Source organism: Mus caroli, unplaced genomic scaffold, assembly GCF_978045245.1.
Source record: "Mus caroli unplaced genomic scaffold, Mus_caroli_1 scaffold_14, whole genome shotgun sequence".
In the NCBI taxonomy this organism is placed as follows: domain Eukaryota; kingdom Metazoa; phylum Chordata; class Mammalia; order Rodentia; family Muridae; genus Mus; species Mus caroli.
In genome coordinates this window covers 71,089,244-71,108,282 of record NW_028227269.1, presented here as the reverse complement: position 1 = coordinate 71,108,282, position 19,039 = coordinate 71,089,244, and the positions used below count along the sequence as shown (strand labels likewise).

Below are 19,039 nucleotides of genomic sequence, written 5' to 3'. Positions count from 1 at the left end.
AGCGGGGGATGGGGCCTAGGACTAGGAGCGGGCAGTGATCAAAGTTAGACTGTTTTGTTTCTCGCCAAGGCACCACCAAAGCCCTGAAAAGTCGTCCTAAAAACGGCTGTTAAAGACTCCTTCATGCCCTCACAAATCTTGTTGACTGCTCTCCCAACAACAGTTTCCCAAGTAATTACGATTCCATGCCTTCTATTGCAACTCGCTGACAGTCTCGCACGCAGTAGGGACGCGCAGAGACGCGGTGGTGCAACCAGGGACACAGATGGAGCCCCACCTTCGGGGACTCGCTAGGCGGAGCCCCGGGTTGTGACCCGCCGCGTAGAGGGCGGGCGCCGACTGTCTTCCGCTTGCGACTTGTCGCCGCAGAGCCGGGTAGGCAAGGGACAGCGATGAGCTGGGAGCTGCTGTTGTGGCTGCTGGCGCTGTGCGTGCTGATCCTGCCCCTTGTGCAGCTCTTGCGCTTTCTGCGGGCGGATGCGGACCTGACCTTGTTGTGGGCTGAATGGCAAGGGCGACGCCCAGGTGAGCACCCTCTACAGCCTGGGCTCTAAGGAAGCGCAGGGCCGAGGTCCCTCCCAGCTGTTGCCAAGCTGAGCCTTGCCCAAGGGCTGAGGATCCGGGAGGAAGAGGCAGGGGCTAAACAGGCAGTACCTACTCTGTCGCTTGTCTTAATTCGAAAATGGCCCTGATTTGTTACCCAGACTAAGATAGAAAACGTCAAACCCCAAAGAGAGCGCTGCAATCCTCTAATGCCTGCAAGACACAGACTTCTTCAGTAGGATCCCGGGACACTCTCAGGGAAGGCACCATGGAGAGCAGAGTGTGTCCCTTGCTTTATAAGAGGCCCGAGCATTCTTTGATCCTGCACTTTTTACTTTCCCGGAAGCATCCAAAGAAAATTTGGCCTGAATCACTTACTCACCTGCTCACTTGGTTAAAATTTTCGCAATAGAAAGCGCTGAGCTGGCTTTTTGCCAGGAAGGGATCGTTCTGTGTACAGTAAGGCACGTTTCACCCGCTCCACTTTGATCTGCTGCTTGCGCGGTGTTTGATGTTCACTTAATACATGATTCACATTCTCCGATATATCAGTTCACAGATGCTGCTGGGTGTTATGTCACGTTGGCAGTGTGTTCAGCAGGCCACAGACAGCCTCTGACCTTTGGCGTTAACAATTCTGATGACATGGGCACTCTTCGTATTGTTTTTCAGTAAAGACATTGACAGAGAAACTAAAAGCATGCCCTAGGTAGGCTTTTCTGATCCTTAAAGGACTAAGTGGGATTCCACTGTTCGTGGTGGAAAATACAGAGCACCCGAGCAAAAGTGCTTTGAAGTAGCTGGTGGCTCAGAAGGTACTGCATTCAAAGTCAGCAGGGCAGGAGTAGGTGACAGCTGGGTCTTGGATTTTATGTCCCTCCCAGATGCTGGCAGGCATCCTTGCTGTCTTTCCTCTGAAGCTGCATTGCCTTGGCTCAAACAGTTGCAGTACTGATAAATGCAACTGCACAGTGTGCTTGTGGATTCAGCGCTGCAAAACAAGGAGAGGGCATGGCTGTGACATGGAGACTGTCAGTGTTGAGGGCAAGAATCCTAAATACCCCATACATCTTTTAACTGTAACTCTCCACTGAGCACCGTTGAGACAGATGGATGGATCTGTAAGCTCACGGCCAATAGCGGCCTGTGGATGTTGTTTGTGTTTGGCCTCATTTATTTAAATGGAAGATTGAGCTAAACTCAGTTTATAAATTATGTGACTGTATAAAAGTTATTAACACATTAATTATGTCTGAAATGTAGGTGTGTTTAGTCTTTTTTTTTTGCTGTGTAATTTTTTTATTACATATATTCTTCATTTACATTTCAAATGCTATCCCCAAAGTCCCCTATACCCTCCCTCTGCCCTGCTCCCCACCCAACCCACCCACTCTCCCGCTTCCTGGCCCTGGCATTCCCCTGCACTGGGGCTTATGATCTTCGAAAGTCCAAGAGCCTCTCCTCCTATTGCTGGCCAACTAGGCCATCCTCTGCTACCTATGCAGCTAGAGACACAGCTCTGGGGGCGGGGGTACTGATTAGTTTATATTGTTGTTCCTTCTATAGGGTTGCAGACCCCTTCAGCTCCTTGGGTACTTTCTCTAGCTCCTTCATTAGGGGCCCTGTGTTCCATCCAATAGCTGACTGTGAGCATCCACTTATGTATTTGCCAGGCACTTGCATAGCCTCACAAGAGACAGCTATATCAGGGTCCTGTCAGCAAAATCTTTCTGGCATATGCAATAGTGTTTGGGTTTGGTGGTTGTATATGGGATGGATCCCCGAGTGGGGGCAGTCTCTGGATGGTCCTTCCTTCCATCTCAGCTCTGAACTTTGTCTCTGTAACTCTTCCATGGGTATAGAGAAGACAGGACGTAGGAAGGGTGTGGCCTCTGTCTCACGATGGAGAGAAGTAGCTTCCACATCTTGTGAGGGATAAGGCAGAGAGTGGTGAAAGGCCTTGGGAGAGATTTCTCAAGCTGGCATTAAACTCTGGGTTTCTTGTCAACTCTCAGAGTATGATTTTTTTTTTTTTTTTTTTAGGTTTTTCGAGACAGGGTTTCTCTGTGTAGCCCTGGCTGTCCTGGCACTCACTTTGTAGACCAGGCTGGCCTCGAACTCAGAAATCCGCCTGCCTCTGCCTCCCGAGTGCTGGTTTTTTTTTTTTTTTTTTAATCGTTGTCAGATTCTATGAAAACACTAAGTAAAAAAAAAAAAAAAAATGGATGCTAAATTAAATTGTTTCCTGCTTCAGGACAGGAAGATGGGTGTTCATGGATCTGTGATCATGTGGGCATAAAAAGAGCCGCTGGAGACCATTTTCACTCAGGCTAATTTACATAATAGGTGTTTATTGGTGTAAAAAAGGTTGGACTCTGTTAATTTAGGCTGATTAGCAACAGTTACAGAGTAAATGAATGGTGTGTAGGGTAATGTGTAGACAAGCTTTTAGCAAGCAGTTGTGAATGGCTAGCTGAGCACACAGTCTCTCATTCATTCAAAGTCTTTGGTCAATTGTACTCTCTCCCCAAAAGCATCTTACCTGAAAGGAAAGCTTTGTTTACATAGTTTGGTTATTTCTAGGACAAGGTATATGTGTTCCAGTGTCTAAGAAACAGTTGAGTTTTAAAATGTTTGGGGCTTTGATGGTAGTACCTGTGTCTGTAATGCTTGCAGCTTGGGCTCAGTCCTCAGCACTGGGGACCAAACTTGACCATACCTGAATGTGTGCACCATAACACAGCAGACAGTGTTTTGTTTCAGCTAGGCTTCTTGGTGTTTATTCAGTAGACAATTGCTACTTATGGAGTCCTTTTGATATTCTAGTCTCTGCAAGATATTAGGCCACCGGTGAGGAGGAGGCAGCGGCCAGAGTGTGGAGACAAGTGTGGAGAGCTCACTCCCTCACTCCTGGAGACCTCAGTGTTCTGAAGAACTCGGACTCCATGAAGTTCCTGTGATGTTTTTTTTTGGGGGGGGGGCGGGGGGAGAGGGGTTCGAGACAGGGTTTCTCTGTATATCTCTGGCTGTCCTGGAAGTCACTTTGTAGTCCAGGCTGGCCTCGAATTTAGAAATCCACCTGCCTCTGCCTCCCGAGTGCTGGGATTAAAGGCGTGCGCCACCACCGCCCGGCCCTGTGATGGTTTTTAATATGGAATTGTTTAAGCTCATAGACAAGAATGAAGTAAGGCCAGCCGAGAGAGCCTTATTGCCCTCTGTCACGGGACAAATTAGAGCCCACAAGAGACCATGCGAGGTCTGGTGAGCGTGACAAAGCCGCAGAACTTAGTAGGCCCCAGATCTTAGCACATCTGACGCCATGAAGTGCTGTTCAGAACATAAAGCAGCCGCACCTGCCGAAAGGAAACAAAGACCTAATCCATCGAAGTCCATAGTCCGGGAAAGCCTCTAAATGTACTAGCCTTGCTTTTTAGCTTCTGTAGTTCAGCTTCTGGAATATGCCAGCCCAGAATATAGTTTTGTTGCTGGGCGTGGTGGCGCACGCCTTTAATCCCAACACTCGGGAGGCAGAGGCAGGCGAATTTCTGAGTTCGTGGCCAGCCTGGTCTACAGAGTGAGTTCCAGGACAGCCAAGGATACACAGAGACACCCTGTCTCGAAAAACCAAAAAAAGAAAAAAAAAAAAAGTTTTGTGCTTAAAAGCTCACCCCAAGAAAGGCCCGGGGCTATACTGGGATCCCAAACACCCAGTGCAGTTGTCAGATGGCTAATAAAGACTTCCTATTGGCTTTAACCCTTGCCCGAGCAGTCATCTCTGGTGCGTACCCACAACTGTGAGACGGGCAGTTAAAGCTTCTTGCAGTATAAGCTTGATGGCCCGAGCTCCACCTTGCACGCCCCAAAAAGGTGAAAGAAAAGAACTGGTTTCTCTGGTTGTCCCCCTGACTGCCAGCCAGCATGCACCAAGGCACACACACCCCGCCATGCACACGCGTACACACAGTTAGGATAATGTGTCATTCTAGTAATGAAATTTAAAACGTTAAATCCAGAAAGAGGGCTGGGACAAGGGGGTCACACCGCTGGGAGGGTGGCACTTATGGTGTGGAGGCAGGAGGATGAGGTGCATGCTTCAGGCAGATGCAGCAACTGTCTAAGTACAACAACAACAGAACAGGTGCTTCCATCATACTATTGAGCAACATATGGCATTTTCAAAGGCATCTGTGGTTCCACTTCAGAAATTAGAATTTATTGCCTTCTCATTTAATCGAGAAGGTAATGAGTTTCTAGTCACTAGCTTTAATTTCCCCTGTTAAATAAGCAGATAAATTGAGTGAGACCATATAGTGATGAGGTTCAGCTACAAATAGATTCTAGTAGATTTACCAAGATTCCAAACTATACAACATACTGTGTGGGCTGCCTATTAATAAGGTGGTTTGTTTCAAGCTTTTCTGGAGGTTTTTTTTTTTTTTTTTAGACAGGCACAGGCTTTCTCTGTGTAGCCCTGCCTGTCCTGGAACTCACTCTGTAGACCAGGCTGGCTTTGAACTCACAAAGATCTGATTGCCTCTGCCTTCCAAGTGCTGGGATTAAAGGTGTGTACCACCACTGTCTGGTGTCATGCTTTCTAAGAAAACTCTGATAAAAGATGCTTTCTTAGAATACTTGAAATCTATCTGTCTGTCTGTCTGTTCATTTATTTTGAGACAAGATCTCTGTGTATCAAGCTGTCCTCCAGCTGACTATGTAACCAAGAATGGCTTTGAACTTTTTTTTTTTAAGATTTATTTATTTATTTTATGTAGATGATTACACCAATTGCTCTCTTCAGAGACACCAGAAGAGGGCATCAGATCACATTACAGATGGTTGGGAGCCACCATGTGGTTGCTGAGAATTGAACTCAGAACCTCTGGAAGAGCAGTCTCAGTACTCTCAACTGCTGAGTCATCTCTCTCCAGCCCGGCTTTGAACTTCTTACCCCCTTGATTCCCTTCCAACTTCTGGGATTACCGACATGCAGCACCAGGCCTGGTTTACAGAGGAGCTTCAGACTGTACCCAGGTTTTGTGTGCTTGAAGCAAGTTTGAGTGAGACCCCCTAACATGACACTTGAAATTTTAGGCTCCGAATATTAGACCTTCATATTCATATTTAGTGGTATTTTTAAAAGGGTTTTTTTTTTTTTAATGCATTCATGTTTTACTTCTCTTTGGTAGATGGGTGCCGTTCATCGCATACCATCTCCCCTGTAACTCTCCGCCTTCTTCAACAGAATGGGAGCTGACCGACATGGTGGTGTGGGTTACTGGAGCGTCAAGTGGCATTGGCGAGGAGCTAGCTTTCCAGTTATCTAAACTCGGGGTCTCTCTGGTGCTCTCAGCCCGAAGGACGCAGGAGCTGGAGCGGGTGAAGAGAAGATGCCTGGGTGAGTCAATTCCCAACACCAGCCGTGCTTCCCAGCAGCAAGAATCCAAACTCAGCGCAGCTTTGGAAGTCAGGGAAGGTGGGATTGTTTTGCGTGGTATGTGTTGGCACCAGGGCTTCGCGCGTAGGTACTGCCCTGACCTCCTCTTCTGTCACCTCTTAAGCAGCAGCTCTTGCTTGGCTTTTTCTTCTTTCCGGCCACCCTTCCATTGTTTTTTTTTTTTTTTTTTTTTTCGAGACAGGGTTTCTCTGTATAGCCCTGGCTGTCCTGGAACTCACTTTGTAGACCAGGACTCAGAAATCCACCTGCCTCTGCCTCCCGAGTGCTGGGATTAAAGGCGTGCGCCACCACGCCCGGCTTTTTTTTTTTTTTTTTTTTAAGATTTATTTATTTATTACATGTAAGTATACTGTAGCTGTCTTCAGACACTCCAGAAGAGGGCGTCAGATCGCGTTACAGATGGTTATGAGCCACCATGTGGTTGCTGGGATTTGAACTCTGGACCTTCGGAAGGGCAGTCGGGTGCTCTTACCCACTGAGCCATCTCACCAGCTCCATTGTTTTTATACCAAGTTTTGATATTGAGGGGCTAGCAAGCCCCAAGATCCCAAGCACTGGTGGACTTGAATGATCATCTGACTCATATCTTTGCTTCGGGAGAACAGGCGCTCATGAGTGCAACTCAAGTGTAGTTAGGAATGATCCGTAGTCATTCTGCCTTATGTCAGATATTAAAGTCATGGGTGGGGCGTGCATGTGCGTGTGCATGTGTGTGTTAGGATGGATAAAAGGAAAGGAAAGAAAAAAGGTTTAAAAATGAACTGGAGGCAATACTTTCTATGTTCACAAAAGAGTGACACTATTTTCATTGGCTTGAGTTCTAGTCTTGTCTCATTCACGTAATAGAAGGGATGAGACCCCACTTCAGGGATGTTTAGCATTTAGTACTTTAATATAATCTTAAATCTTCTCTCTCTCTCTCTCTCTCTCTCTCTCTCTCTCTCTCTCTCTCCCTCTCCCTCTCCCTCCCCCTCCCCCTCCCCCCTCTGTGTTATCTCTGTCTATTATTCTTTCATTATTTTTTTCTCTGCTGACTACATCCTCCCAGTCTGTGCCCCCACTCTCAGCACAGTCACGAGGCTCTCTTCATGACACCGCTTTCTCAAGCCGCTTGTGTTTCAGTTCTATGCTTTTTTAAACATGGTCATTGTTCCTCCACCTCAGCGACTTGCAAGGCCTGCTCTAGCAGAAAGGATAAGCGTGTCACAATGCTGAGCTGTGAGGACCGCTGGCTCCCATTTCTCTGTGCGGTCACTGGTACAGGCCTCTCTGTGTTTTAAGTCATGTTCTTTCATGTCTTTGCCCTCAGAGACAAAGAACATGCTCCTCTCACATTCCAGTACTTGCTTGTTTTTCTGACTGACATTGCTTATTTTATATTAAGAGGTCCAGAGTGATCCAATTCAGTTGTCCCTCTGGTGATCAGAAATAGAAAGAATCAATGATGTCTCAATATGTTCTTAGGTAGCAATCGTCTGAAGGACTGCGTGTCTTTCCTTATTTACCTTCTAGAGTTCTTGGTGTAAGGGTAGAAGTTCTATCTACCATGCACTACTGGCCTTCCCAGCTTCTTACTGATTTACAGTATAGATCCCACCCCACCTCACCCTCTTTTCCGGTGTTTCAAGACAGGGTTTCTCTGTGTAGCCCTGGCTGTCATGAACTCACTGTAGACCAGGCTGGCCTTGAGTCGGAAATCCATCTGCTTTGTCTCTGCCTCTGCTTCCTGGGGGCTGGGATTAAAGGCATGCTCTACCACCACCTGGTGTATGCTATAAACTTTAAAAAAAGATTTATTTTTAATTATGTGTATATATGTGAGTCTGTACTTGTGAGTGCAGGTGCTCTTGGAGGCCATGTTGGATGTCCCTGGAGCTGGAATTATAGGTGGTTGTGACGTGGGTGCTAGGAATTAAACTCAGGTCCTCTGAAAAAGTGTATGCTCTTAACCACTGAGACCTTGCACAATGTCACCTGTCTTCCCCGGTCAGTGAGAGATGCTTAGGTATTCCCTCCTAGAGTGGGTTCACCGCCACCTTTTTGTGGGGTAGAGGTTAAATTTAACAGGGAAGCTGAGTTCAGTGAAACTGGGATGGCTTGCTTACTGTTCATGCATCTTTTTCAGAAAATGGCAACTTAAAAGAAAAAGATATACTGGTTCTGCCCCTTGACTTGACCGACACAAGTTCCCATGAGGCAGCTACCAAAGCCGTTCTGCAGGAGTTTGGTAAGGTGAGTTGCATTTTATATTCATGAAGGGTGGTATTGCTTCTCTGCTTCACTGCCAAAGAGATTTCCAACTGTGGATCCCCTTCAAAGGGATGGAACAGATGCAGCACGTACAGAGAGGTCAGGGCTGGGAGCTGGCTTTAGCTACGTAGTACTTTCACCCCTTCCCAGGGCTAAGTTCCCCAAGAAGTGTGAGCGAAGTTAATATCTGCGGATGCTTTTCGTTTTCTGATACTGGTTACTTCAAATGGAAATTTCACAGGTGAATTCTACTTCCTTTTCTTTTCCTTGCTTCCTTTTATTTTCTTTTATTTTTCTTCCTTCCTTTTGTCCTTCCTTCTTTTCCTTTCTTTGTCACTTCTCTTCTCCCATTCCCCTCCCCTCCCTTCTCTTCCCTTCCCTTCCCTTCCCTTCCCTTCCCTTCCCTTCCCTTCCCTTCCCTTTCCTTTCCTTTCCTTTCCTTTCCTTTCCTTTCCTTTCCTTTCCTTTCCTTTCCTTTCCTTTTCTTTCTTTCTTTCTTTCTTTTTTTTGTGACAGGCCATTCAGGAACTCACTCTGAAGTCCAGGCTGGCCTTGAACTCAAGAGACCCACCTGCCTCTGCCTCACAAGTGCGGAGATTAAAGATGTGGGCCACAACATCTACTTTCCCTTTATTTTATTTTATTTTATTTTATTTTATTTTATTTTATTTTATTTTATAGAACCACACCCCTGTCCCAGTTACTCTTCAGGTTAGTAATACGAGCAATCGTTTTCTTAGACTGTCTTTAAGAACCCATTTTCTGATTCTTAGATTGACATTTTGGTCAACAACGGTGGAAGAACCCAGCGTTCCTTAGTTCTAGAAACCAACTTGGATGTCTTCAAGGAGCTGATAAATCTGAACTACATAGGGACAGTATCCTTGACCAAGTGTGTCCTGCCTTACATGATAGAGAGGAAACAAGGGAAGATTGTGACTGTGAACAGCATCGCAGGGATTGCCTCTGTGTCCCTTTCCAGTGGCTACTGTGCCAGCAAGCATGCTCTTCGGGTAAGGTGGCTCACATGCAGCTGAGAAAGCTGACCCGTGTGTGTGCTTGTGGCATAATAAGACTTTGAGTGGGTGTGCTGATTGGAACTGGGCCTTAAGCAGGAGACTGACACAAGGGAAGCTGGTATCTCTCCTTAGATAATAAAAGGACCGTTTGAGTCCCATCACACCTGTGTAGAACCCATCAACCCATCAATCCAGGCTGTGAGCACCAGTACTGTATCACATGCTGCATCAGACCCTGGGGATGTAAGGATGAGACTGCAGTTCTTCTCTTAGGGTGACCTGCTCAGTGCTTCGCCTTTCACCTTGCTCCAACCCCACCACGGCCTCACCGTAACTCCGCCTTACCGCGCAACTCCGCCTTACCGCTCCTTTCCTCTGTGCGTGTTCTAGGTCTGTGACTTCTTTTTCCTTCCCCTTTCCTCGCTCTTTGTTTTCTCTTGTTTCCTTGTTCCTGCACATCAGAGACTGATTAGTCCTGGGCCGGGTTATCTTAGGGAACACGTGACTCTATTTCTTATGGTTTCTTTGGAAGAAGACATTCTGGCTAGGTCTATGACTAAGATAAAAAGCTTGATTTATGTTATATATCTGGTGAGAAAGGAATGAGCTTTTCATTTTGGCTAGAGAGTCAATATGAAGGAACAGTAAATTCTGTATGACAATGAGGGAACCCACGACTTGCTCGGAAGGAGATTTCCAGTGGTGTGTTCCACCACTGGCATAGTGGCTCAGTGCTGCAGGCCACCATGCCGTCACAGAAATGGATGCTGTAGTTCAGCAGGACCCACCTCTGCCATGCAGAACCAACAGCGCACAGGGATGAAGGCTGGCAGCTTGGATGCTCTCCTCAGATTTAGTAAGGGCCTGTCAATCAACCTCCTGTAAAGACAGTCCCATCTCAGACAGGCAGATGCAGTAAAAACAAAAACAACAACAACAAAACCACAGGTGAGCTGTCTGACCTGCCCTCCAAGACTCTCTGTTTTATTCTTGGGTTGGATCTTCTGGCAAACTGTGAACAGTTACAGCAGAAGTACAACAGAAGTTATAGCAGTACTTAAGTAGAAGAAATGCTGAGACTAGGAGGCTTTTTGTTCTGGAACTGTCTCTTCTACCACAGACTGACCTTGAGCTTCAAATCCTGCCTATATCTCCCAAGAGCTGGCCTCACAGGCACTCACCACCATGTCCCAGGAAGCCTTTTAAAAAACACGTTTCCTTCTCATATTCCTAGAAGTTACAGTAAACTTTAAAAGAAAGTATTTACTTATTTTATGTCTGGGCACCACATGCATGCAGTACCCATGGAAACCAGAAGAGGGCACTGGATTCCGTGGAACTGGAGTTACAGATGGCTATGAGGAATTACTTACAGGAATCGAAATGATCCAGTGACAGCTGCATCCCCAAAGCCTACCCCAGCATGGGTGACAGCTCACAGAAGCTGGGAAACCTGGAGCACATTGCACCGCCTGCAGGCAGCACTCTAGCTTGGAGAGTGTCTTTTTCCATAAGCTCAGTTGGTCTGAGCCTTTCCCAGACAGTTGTCTTGTCTCTGCTTCTGACAGCTAGCTCAGCTTGTCTGACAGCAACTCTCAGCAGTCCTGACATCATATATATATATATATATATATATATATATATATATATATATATATATATATATATGCTTGAGGTGGGAGGAGCCTAGTGAGTCTGGTCAATTTCAAGGACTTCCTTTTTGTTTTTGTTTTTGAGACAGGGTTTCTCTGTGTAGCCCTGGCTGTCCTAGAACTCACTGTCCTAGACCAGGCTGGCCTCAAACTCAGTAATCTGCCTGCCTCTGTCTCCCAAGTGCTGGGATTAAAGTCTCACCACCACTGCTCGACTTCAAGGACTTCCTGAAGTTATTTTGAGTCGTTTGCTTCCTGAACTTTAGGAGTTTTGCTGCAAGATGGAATGTTTCATTTTTCCTTTGAACATTCTGTTATAACCCTTTTCAGACATCCTGCATCTGAAGGGGCTTCCCCAGTGGAGTGTTGCAGCTCTGACAGGGAAGGATTCCCAGATGGAGGTGTTACAGCTCTGTCCTGAGTGGTATCCTGGTAGTTAGGAGTCAAGGAATACCACAGAATCATGCCACACAACAAACCTCACACAAGAGACTTCCTGGGAGGAAAAAACCCAGGAGGGTAGCTGCCTCTCCTCCAGGGAGAACTGGGCAGGAGACAGTCTTTGTATAAGGTTTCTTGGGGTGTGTGTGTGGTGTGTGTGTGTGTGTGTGTGTGTGGTGGTGGTGGTGGTGGTGATAGTGGCAGAGTTTTTCAGGGTGGAAATTTCCAGAGTGGGGATTGGTGGAATTTCAAGCCAAGCCCAGGGATTGGTGGGTTTTCAGGCTCAGGAATTTGTGGGTTTTAGTAGATTTTCAAATCTGGAAGTGGTTACCCTACATACAACCACATACAAGTATAGATAGACAGACAGACAGACAGACAGACAGACACACACACACACACAATTTAAATTAACAAAAATGAATCTTTAAAAAAATCCTAGTTGGAGCTACGCTTAGTGGCACAGGCCTATCTATAATCCTAAGTAAGCATTTGGGAGGCTAAAATAAGAGATTTGAACATTTAAGACTGCAAATAAGTTCAAAGCTAGTTTGGCAAACTCAGACCACTGTCTCCAGATAAAGTGTACAAAGGATGCTGGCAGGATGGCTCAGTAGGGAAGGACCTGCCACCAAGCTTGAGAGAGCCTGCACTCACACTCTCTCTCCCACACTGTGCCCTGGCACTCCACCCCCAAAGAAACAAATAAATTACTGTAAAAAGCACCAAAGATGTAAGTGTTAGAGCCCTTGCCTAATGTGTTCAAGGTCATAGGTTCAATCACATATACTGCAACATTAAAATGATTGGATAAATAAATGAAGCCTGCTAGTCGTACATCAGTGTACCACCTGTTCATTCCAGAGTGTCTATTTGGATAACCTGTCTCCTTTTTATCTTTACTTTATCCTTTCCTCTTTTTTCTTATGTTCTTGTTTTTGCGGTCCTTAGGGTTTTTTCAATGCCCTCCATAGTGAGCTTAGCCAATATCCAGGCATAACATTTTGCAATGTTTACCCGGGGCCTGTGCAGTCCGACATTGTGAAGAACGCCCTCACTGAGGAAGTAACTAAGGTAAAAAAATCATCCTTTGCTAGCTCTGTGGCTTGGTCGTGTGTATCAGGTACCAGTTTAGAAAATGGCAGCGTTAAGGACGGTGTTTAGTACTAGGTAATACTTCAGTGCCTCATTTTAATACCAGCTAGTGCATTGCCAGACTTGCATTTATAAGTGGTTCACCAGCATGGATCCACCACTCTTATTAAGAAAGTCCTTGTATCTCTTTTCATTTCCTCCCTGTAATTCCATTTGCTAAACATAAGGTATGTTTTATGTTGTATGGTGCTGGCCATTGAAGCCAGGGCCTCACCCCTTCTAAATAACCATATTACCTCTGAAATGTACATTCTTAGCCCTTCCTGTAAATCTTGGTAATTTGATATTTTTGAAAATGTGATAATGAAATGGGCATTTGTACCCTATTATGAGACAATTGTGACTAAGAGCAGAGGGCCTTCGGCATTGCTGCCTGGTGAATGTCTAACTCCTTTTAGGCTCTTTGAAATATCATAGTTTAGAACCCTCCAGTGGCACCTGTGAAGACTCCCAGTTGACAGGTCCCACCCTGAAAGAGTCTGGCTGACAGGTGGCCTGTGGGTCCTTCCTAGATGATATTTGCATGAAACTGTCGGGACCTTCAGTGTAAAACTTCTTGTTGACTTTCAGTCCATGAGAAACGACATAGACCAGAGTTACAAGATGCCAACGAGCCGCTGTGTGCGGCTGATGCTCATCTCCATGGCCAATGATCTGAGGGAAGTTTGGATCTCTGACCAACCTGTGCTGTTGGGGGCATACATATGGCAGTATATGCCAACCTGGGCCGCATGGCTAAACTGCAAGTTGGGGAAGAAAAGAATCCAAAACTTTAAGAATAATTTGGTAAGAGCAATTATCTATTTCTTCACAATATTGTATGGATCCTGAGGGAAAGCACTTTTCAATGTTCTTAAAAGATTTCTGTTGTTTTTCTGACTCCACACCCGTCTCATGAATAAAGTACCAATGAACAGAGAACAGGTTCTGTACCCATACAGCATATCCGATGGTTTATTACATGACTTTTAATCTGGAAGAGTACAATTTGTATAGGGAAAAATCAAATCAAAGGTTGTCAGCATCTCTTTTCATTAGTGTTTCATATAGCCCCCTCACTGTCTGTTTCATGATTTCACTTGCTTTAGGACTATTTTTCTAAATAAAAACAGAGCACCTCTTATTTCTTGACTGTTTCTTTTCTTGACTGTTTCTGGCTGATGTCTCACTCTCTCTCTCTCTCTCTCTCTCACACACACACACACACACACAACACACAGACACACAGACACACACACAGGGCAATGGCCTCACTCTCTCTCTCTCTCTCTCTCTCTCTCACACACACACACACACACACACAACACACAGACACACACACAGGGCAATGGCTATGTTCCATTTTAGATTATCAGTTGTTACAGAATGTTAGCAGAACTATTGTATTTGGCAGGAATCTTGGAGTGATGGCACCTAAGCTTGGAAGTAGCTTTTTTTTTTTTTAAGTTTTGGGTTTTTTTTTGTTTTTTTTTGTTTTTTTTTAAGATTTATTATGTGTAAGTATACTGTAGCTGTCTTCAGACACTCCAGAAGAGGGCGCCAGATCTCGTTACTGATGGTTGTTAGCCACCATGTGGTTGCTGGGATTTGAACTCTGGGATTTGAACTCTGGACCTTTGGAAGAGCAGTCGGGTGCTCTTACCCACTGAGCCATCTCACCAGCCCTGGAAGTAGCCTTTTGTCAGTCAGTGATGATCTGAAATTTTATGGGCTCTTCCTTTGAAGGTTTGAGCCTTTGCATATCTTAGTCTGGAGACAGGCCTGGCAAACCAGGAAGTCTCCCATGGCTGAGAATTGCTGAAGGGTCTTTCCAGATAGTCCCGTAGGTCAGGTAAGAAGTTGTGGTGTGTGGAAACTGACTTGATAAAGGTGCTTTTTGTGTAACAATAGAACACTTCAAGAAGGCTGCCAGGTTCCTTCTATAGGAGGCTGCCTCCTGCTGCTTAGAAACCTGAATTCATCCCAAGTAAGCCACTAACAACAAAAATTATTTTTGTCTGTCTTTCGGTAAATTCTTGGATGAGTAATTGCTTACCTTTCCCAACAATAACCACATTTAGGGGTTAACAAGTTGCCTTGTTTTATCTTGCAAATAGTGTATCAAAAGCTCATAAATAATTTTAGACACATCCAAATATTTCTTTTCTTTGCCTTCCTTCCTTCCTTCCTTCCTTCCTTCCTTCCTTCCTTCCTTCCTTCCTTCCTTCCTTCCTTCCTTCCTTCCTATATATTCCTGACTACTCTTGATCTCCCTACATAAACCAAGCTGGCCCCAGACTTCCAGAGCTCCCTCTGCCTCTGCCTCCCAAGTGCTGGGATTAACAGCCTGCACCGCCTGAATCAGCCAGAGATATTTAAATCCCAGAGACTCTGATCTATTTTGTGTACTTGTAGGCTCTCGGTGGGTGTGATCCAGAGACATAAGAAGAGCACTCACTGTTTAAGAGTAGAAAAGAATTAATGGAATTCTTGCCACCTGGAGAAAACAAAGATGCTAAGCCGGAGGGCAATATTTGCTAGTGTATGTAGATATTGGTTGTGATGTTTTACTCCCGATTAAAGTGTTTGCCAGAGGCTTACAAAGCTCCCTATTGGTTGAATGAAGCATTAGACAGAGAAGCTTGTTGTCAGACACTGGTCAAGAGAGGACGGTCTGGTTCTGCTTCATATTACTCTTGTTTTTTTTTACAGGATCCAGACTTGCCTTATAAATTCTTTAAGGCAAAGAAGGATTGAAACAACCACCAGAGATGTCTGAGCCACTTGTTGAGAATGAAAAACAGCGTATGTACAGTAAGCTTGCACACAGAAGGAGGGCCGGTGACTACTTTCGGGTTTAATTTTTGATACAACTTTCTATTCAGTATGTAATGGATAATAAAGAAAACTTGGTCCTGTATCTTGCCTTTGTACAAGAGTATATGGCACCTTTTTGAATAAAATAACATTTAACATATTTAAGACTGCAGACGTAGAATGAGGTTAACAGAAACCTAACTAAGGGCTTGTAGTCACATAGTTGACATTGTCTCAAGTCACGTGTGCTTCTGTAAGACCAAAGGAGCCTGCCATCCAGGATGTCTCACTCACAGAAACACAGAGACAGAGGTCGATGCAATAAGCAAGAGGTTTATTGATCCGGCTTGTCGGGCTGTCCTGCAATGGGGCAGAGGTGACCCCGAATCTCTTAAGCACACACTTTTTATACAATTTAAGGGTAGGCCTTGATAACAACACTAGTCGGTTTAAGCCCATTGTTGGCCCAAGCTGACCTTTTTATCCCCCTCTGTAGAAATGGTAATTAGCCTCTCCCTTCCAGGGAGGCAAGTGTTTCACCACTTTCCCTAAGCAGCATTGATGTCCCTAGGTGAGGTGAGGTCTTTGTCACCAGAAGAGGGAACTGAAACACTCTAGATCGTTATCTGTACCTGCCTTGTGGGGTCAGGGCTTTCTTGTAAAGTTTGTTTTGCTGGGCCATTTTGGGAAGGGAGTGTTGTTACAACCTTCTAGTGGAAGGTCCCCAGCATGCTATTCTAGCAAGGTCTTTCAGTGGTCATCTTCTGCTCTCTAAGGTCACACATTCCCACACTTCTGAATGACTGCCACTCACTGGCTACCTGTAGACTATATAAATGTTACGTTTCACAGTTTTGGAGGCCAAGGAGCCCTAGACGAAGGCATCTGGCTCCAACATTGTGTTCTGCTGGTGTGTCCTCTGGAGAGGAGTGTTGTAGCCTGAGCAGGTGGAAGACTTGGAAGGGTAAGACAACCTCCCTTTACCAGCCCAATGTCTTGCTTGCTCCTTTTTCTTTTCCAAAACTGGTGATTGAATCTAGAGCCTTTTGCATTGCTAGGCACACATGTTATGAAATGTAAGATGGCGTAATCATGCTGGGGGGAGGGGTAAGGGAAATCGTGCCAGGTGCCAGGCAAAATAGAAAGATTTATTGAGGGGGAAGGGAGCAGGGACCTGGAAAGGGGTAGAGGTGGAGAGAGGGGGGGTGCGGGGAGGACAGAAAGAGAGAAAGTGAGGAAGAGGAGACCTGGATCACATGGGAACACAGAGAGAAAAAGAGTGGAAGAAGAAAGAAGAAGGGGACCTGGGGTAGCGAGCAGTCCTCTGATTCGTACCAGGAGGGCTGCAGGCAGTGATGCAAACTGTTGGGCGGAGCCTAGCCGACCAATATTACACTCTACCACAGAGCTACTGCCTCTCATGTCCCCATCAGAGCACTGAGCTAACAGTCACCGACACAGCTGGTTTTAGATGAGGTCTATGGATCCGTGGTCAGGCCCGCATGCCTACACAACAAGCTATCTCCTCGGTTCTACCACTCCTTTCTTTTTCACATTTTCTCGTGAGACAGTGTGTCACTAATTTCTCCAAACTGGTCTTGACTTCAACCTATAGCCTAGCCAATTAAGCTTGCAGTCTTCTTTTTTTTTTTTTTAAAGATTTATTTATTTATTATATGTAAGTACACTGTAGTTGTCTTCAGACACTCCAGAAGAAGGAGCCAGATCTCATTACGAATGGTTGTGAGCCACCATGTGGTTGCTGGGATTTGAACTCAGGACCTTCGGAAGAGCAGTCAGAGCTCTTAACCGCTGAGCCATCTCTCCAGCCCCCGCTTGCAGTCTTCTTGCCTTAGCCTATCAAGAGGCTGGAATTAGAAGCCAGAGCCACTAGGGCCTGATCACTAAGCCCTTTTATATTTATTATTATATTATTTATACATATTATCTATTATAAATAAATATATTTACATATTTATTATTATATTTATTACATACATGTATATTGTTATATACCAAATCTACTCATGACTCAATCTACTCTTATAGGCCAGGCCTGTTACTATACTGTTGCACTGGGATTTTCCAGCATCAGTTTTGGAGAGAACAAAAGTAATTGAAAACCACATCAATGTGAGTTATTGTGCACAATGAGAGGACAGAAAGCAGTTGGGACAGTTCTTACCCAGAATGCTTATGCTGTCTTTTTTTTTTTTTTTTTTCTTTTTTGGTTTTTTTTTTTCGAGACAGGGTTTCTCTGTATAGTCCTGGCTGTCCTGGAACTCACTTTGTAGACCAGGCTGGCCTCGAACTCAGAAATCCGCCTGCCTCTGCCTCCCGAGTGCTGGGATTAAGCTTATGCTGTCTTAAGGAGAGCAGGTAGGTAGAGAGGACTAGCTTGAAGTAGCTGGTGGGATGTACAGCAGCCTGTGATACACATCCTGATTGAACACCTGAGATATGCCATTTGGTACATGGGACTCCTTGGTTACCTTGCTCCACATGGCAGTCATGGAGATAGGGGATGTTTCCTGCCTGTTATATCTGCAAGAGATGCTTAAAGGACTATGTGTTACTTTTTCAAGATTTCAAAGCTATTTAGGTTCAAATAAACAGTGTCGGGAGCTGTTTTGCCACTTCTCTGAAGCAGAGAGAAAGGAAGGAAGGAAAGAAGGAAGGAAGGAAGGAAGAGAGAGAGGAAGAAAGAAAGAAAGAAAGAAAGAAAGAAAGAAAGAAAGAAAGAAAGAAAGGAAGGAAGAAAGGAAGAAAGGAAGAAAGGAAGAAAGGAAGAGAGAGAGGAAGAAAGGAAGAAAGGAAGAAAGAAAAGAAGGAAGGAAGGAAGGAAGAAAGAAAGAAAGAAAGAAAGAAAGAAAGAAAGAAATAAAGAAAGAAAGAAAGAAAGAAAGGAAAGAAAGAGAGAGAGAAAGAAAGAAAAAGTCTGCCTACCAGGCAGAGTCAAGGCCGGTCAAGGTCTGTTGGCAGATTCCCAGCCTGCTGAGGCATGGAACGGTAAGAGGAGGTGCACCTGAGGCTCAAGGTGAGAGGCTGAAGATTCTATTGTTTCTTCTTGGTGGAAGGAACAGAGAGGTTTTGGAGGTGGGAACAAACATCTTGTGTGCATTTTAGCAAATTTGTTTCTGTTAGCTTGTGACTTTGCTTCCCACAGTACTGTAGTATAAGAAGGCTATGAGAAATACACTTGTGGCTGGCATGGTATTAACTTGCATCTCTCTCTCTCTCTCATATCTGTCTCTTGCATCTTTTTTCTATCTTTTCTATAATCAGCCTCACTCCCCATTCAGAGGCTGTTGTACCAGCCAGATGGGTACAAAAGAGTTCAGGAAGTTCTGGGAACTCCTCACTGCCAGTACCATCAATGGCATTTTAGTTTTAGCAAAATACAGTGCAAAATAACCATGGATTTTGATAGAAAAGCAACAGAAGTAACAGCAGAAAGTCAGTTATTTACAAGTACTTTACAGTTTGTCTGGCATCAAATAGCACACACAAAATAACTGTAGAATAGGTATCCGGCATATGGGAAGCCACCCCAGGGCTATCCTTGTACAGCAACTCTTAGAAAAAAAAGTTTAACTGGGGTTGGCTTACAGTTCAGAGGTCAGTCCATTACCGTCATGGCAGGAAGCATGGTGGCACACAGGCAGACATGGTGCTGGAGTGGTAGCTGAGAGTTTTATATCTGTATCCACAGGCAGCAAGAAGAGAGC

The 19,039-nt window shown here is 45.1% G+C and overlaps 1 protein-coding gene across 1 annotated transcript; it reads left to right on the top strand.

Moving 5' to 3' along the window:
- The first annotated feature begins 237 nt into the window (after positions 1 to 237).
- Positions 238 to 15,414, top strand: Dhrs7 (dehydrogenase/reductase 7). Its single transcript, XM_021179195.3, has 7 exons — positions 238 to 525; positions 5,786 to 5,938; positions 8,124 to 8,230; positions 9,022 to 9,261; positions 12,312 to 12,434; positions 13,086 to 13,301; positions 15,207 to 15,414. Exons 1-7 carry the CDS (start codon positions 393 to 395, stop codon positions 15,249 to 15,251), a joined length of 1,017 nt encoding a protein of 338 aa, XP_021034854.1. The 5' UTR covers positions 238 to 392; the 3' UTR covers positions 15,252 to 15,414.
- The last annotated feature ends 3,625 nt before the right edge of the window (positions 15,415 to 19,039 follow it).

What these genes read in the sequence shown, in the direction of transcription:
- Dhrs7 (XM_021179195.3), top strand. Translation starts at nt 393, where the DNA reads ATGAGCTGGGAGCTGCTGTTGTGGCTGCTGGCGCTGTGCGTGCTGATC. An exon ending in TTCTGCAGGAGTTTGGTAAG is followed by an intron (nt 8,231 to 9,021) that starts GTGAGTTGCATT and finishes TCTGATTCTTAG; the next exon opens with ATTGACATTTTGGTCAACAA. An exon ending in CCAGCAAGCATGCTCTTCGG is followed by an intron (nt 9,262 to 12,311) that starts GTAAGGTGGCTC and finishes TGCGGTCCTTAG; the next exon opens with GGTTTTTTCAATGCCCTCCA.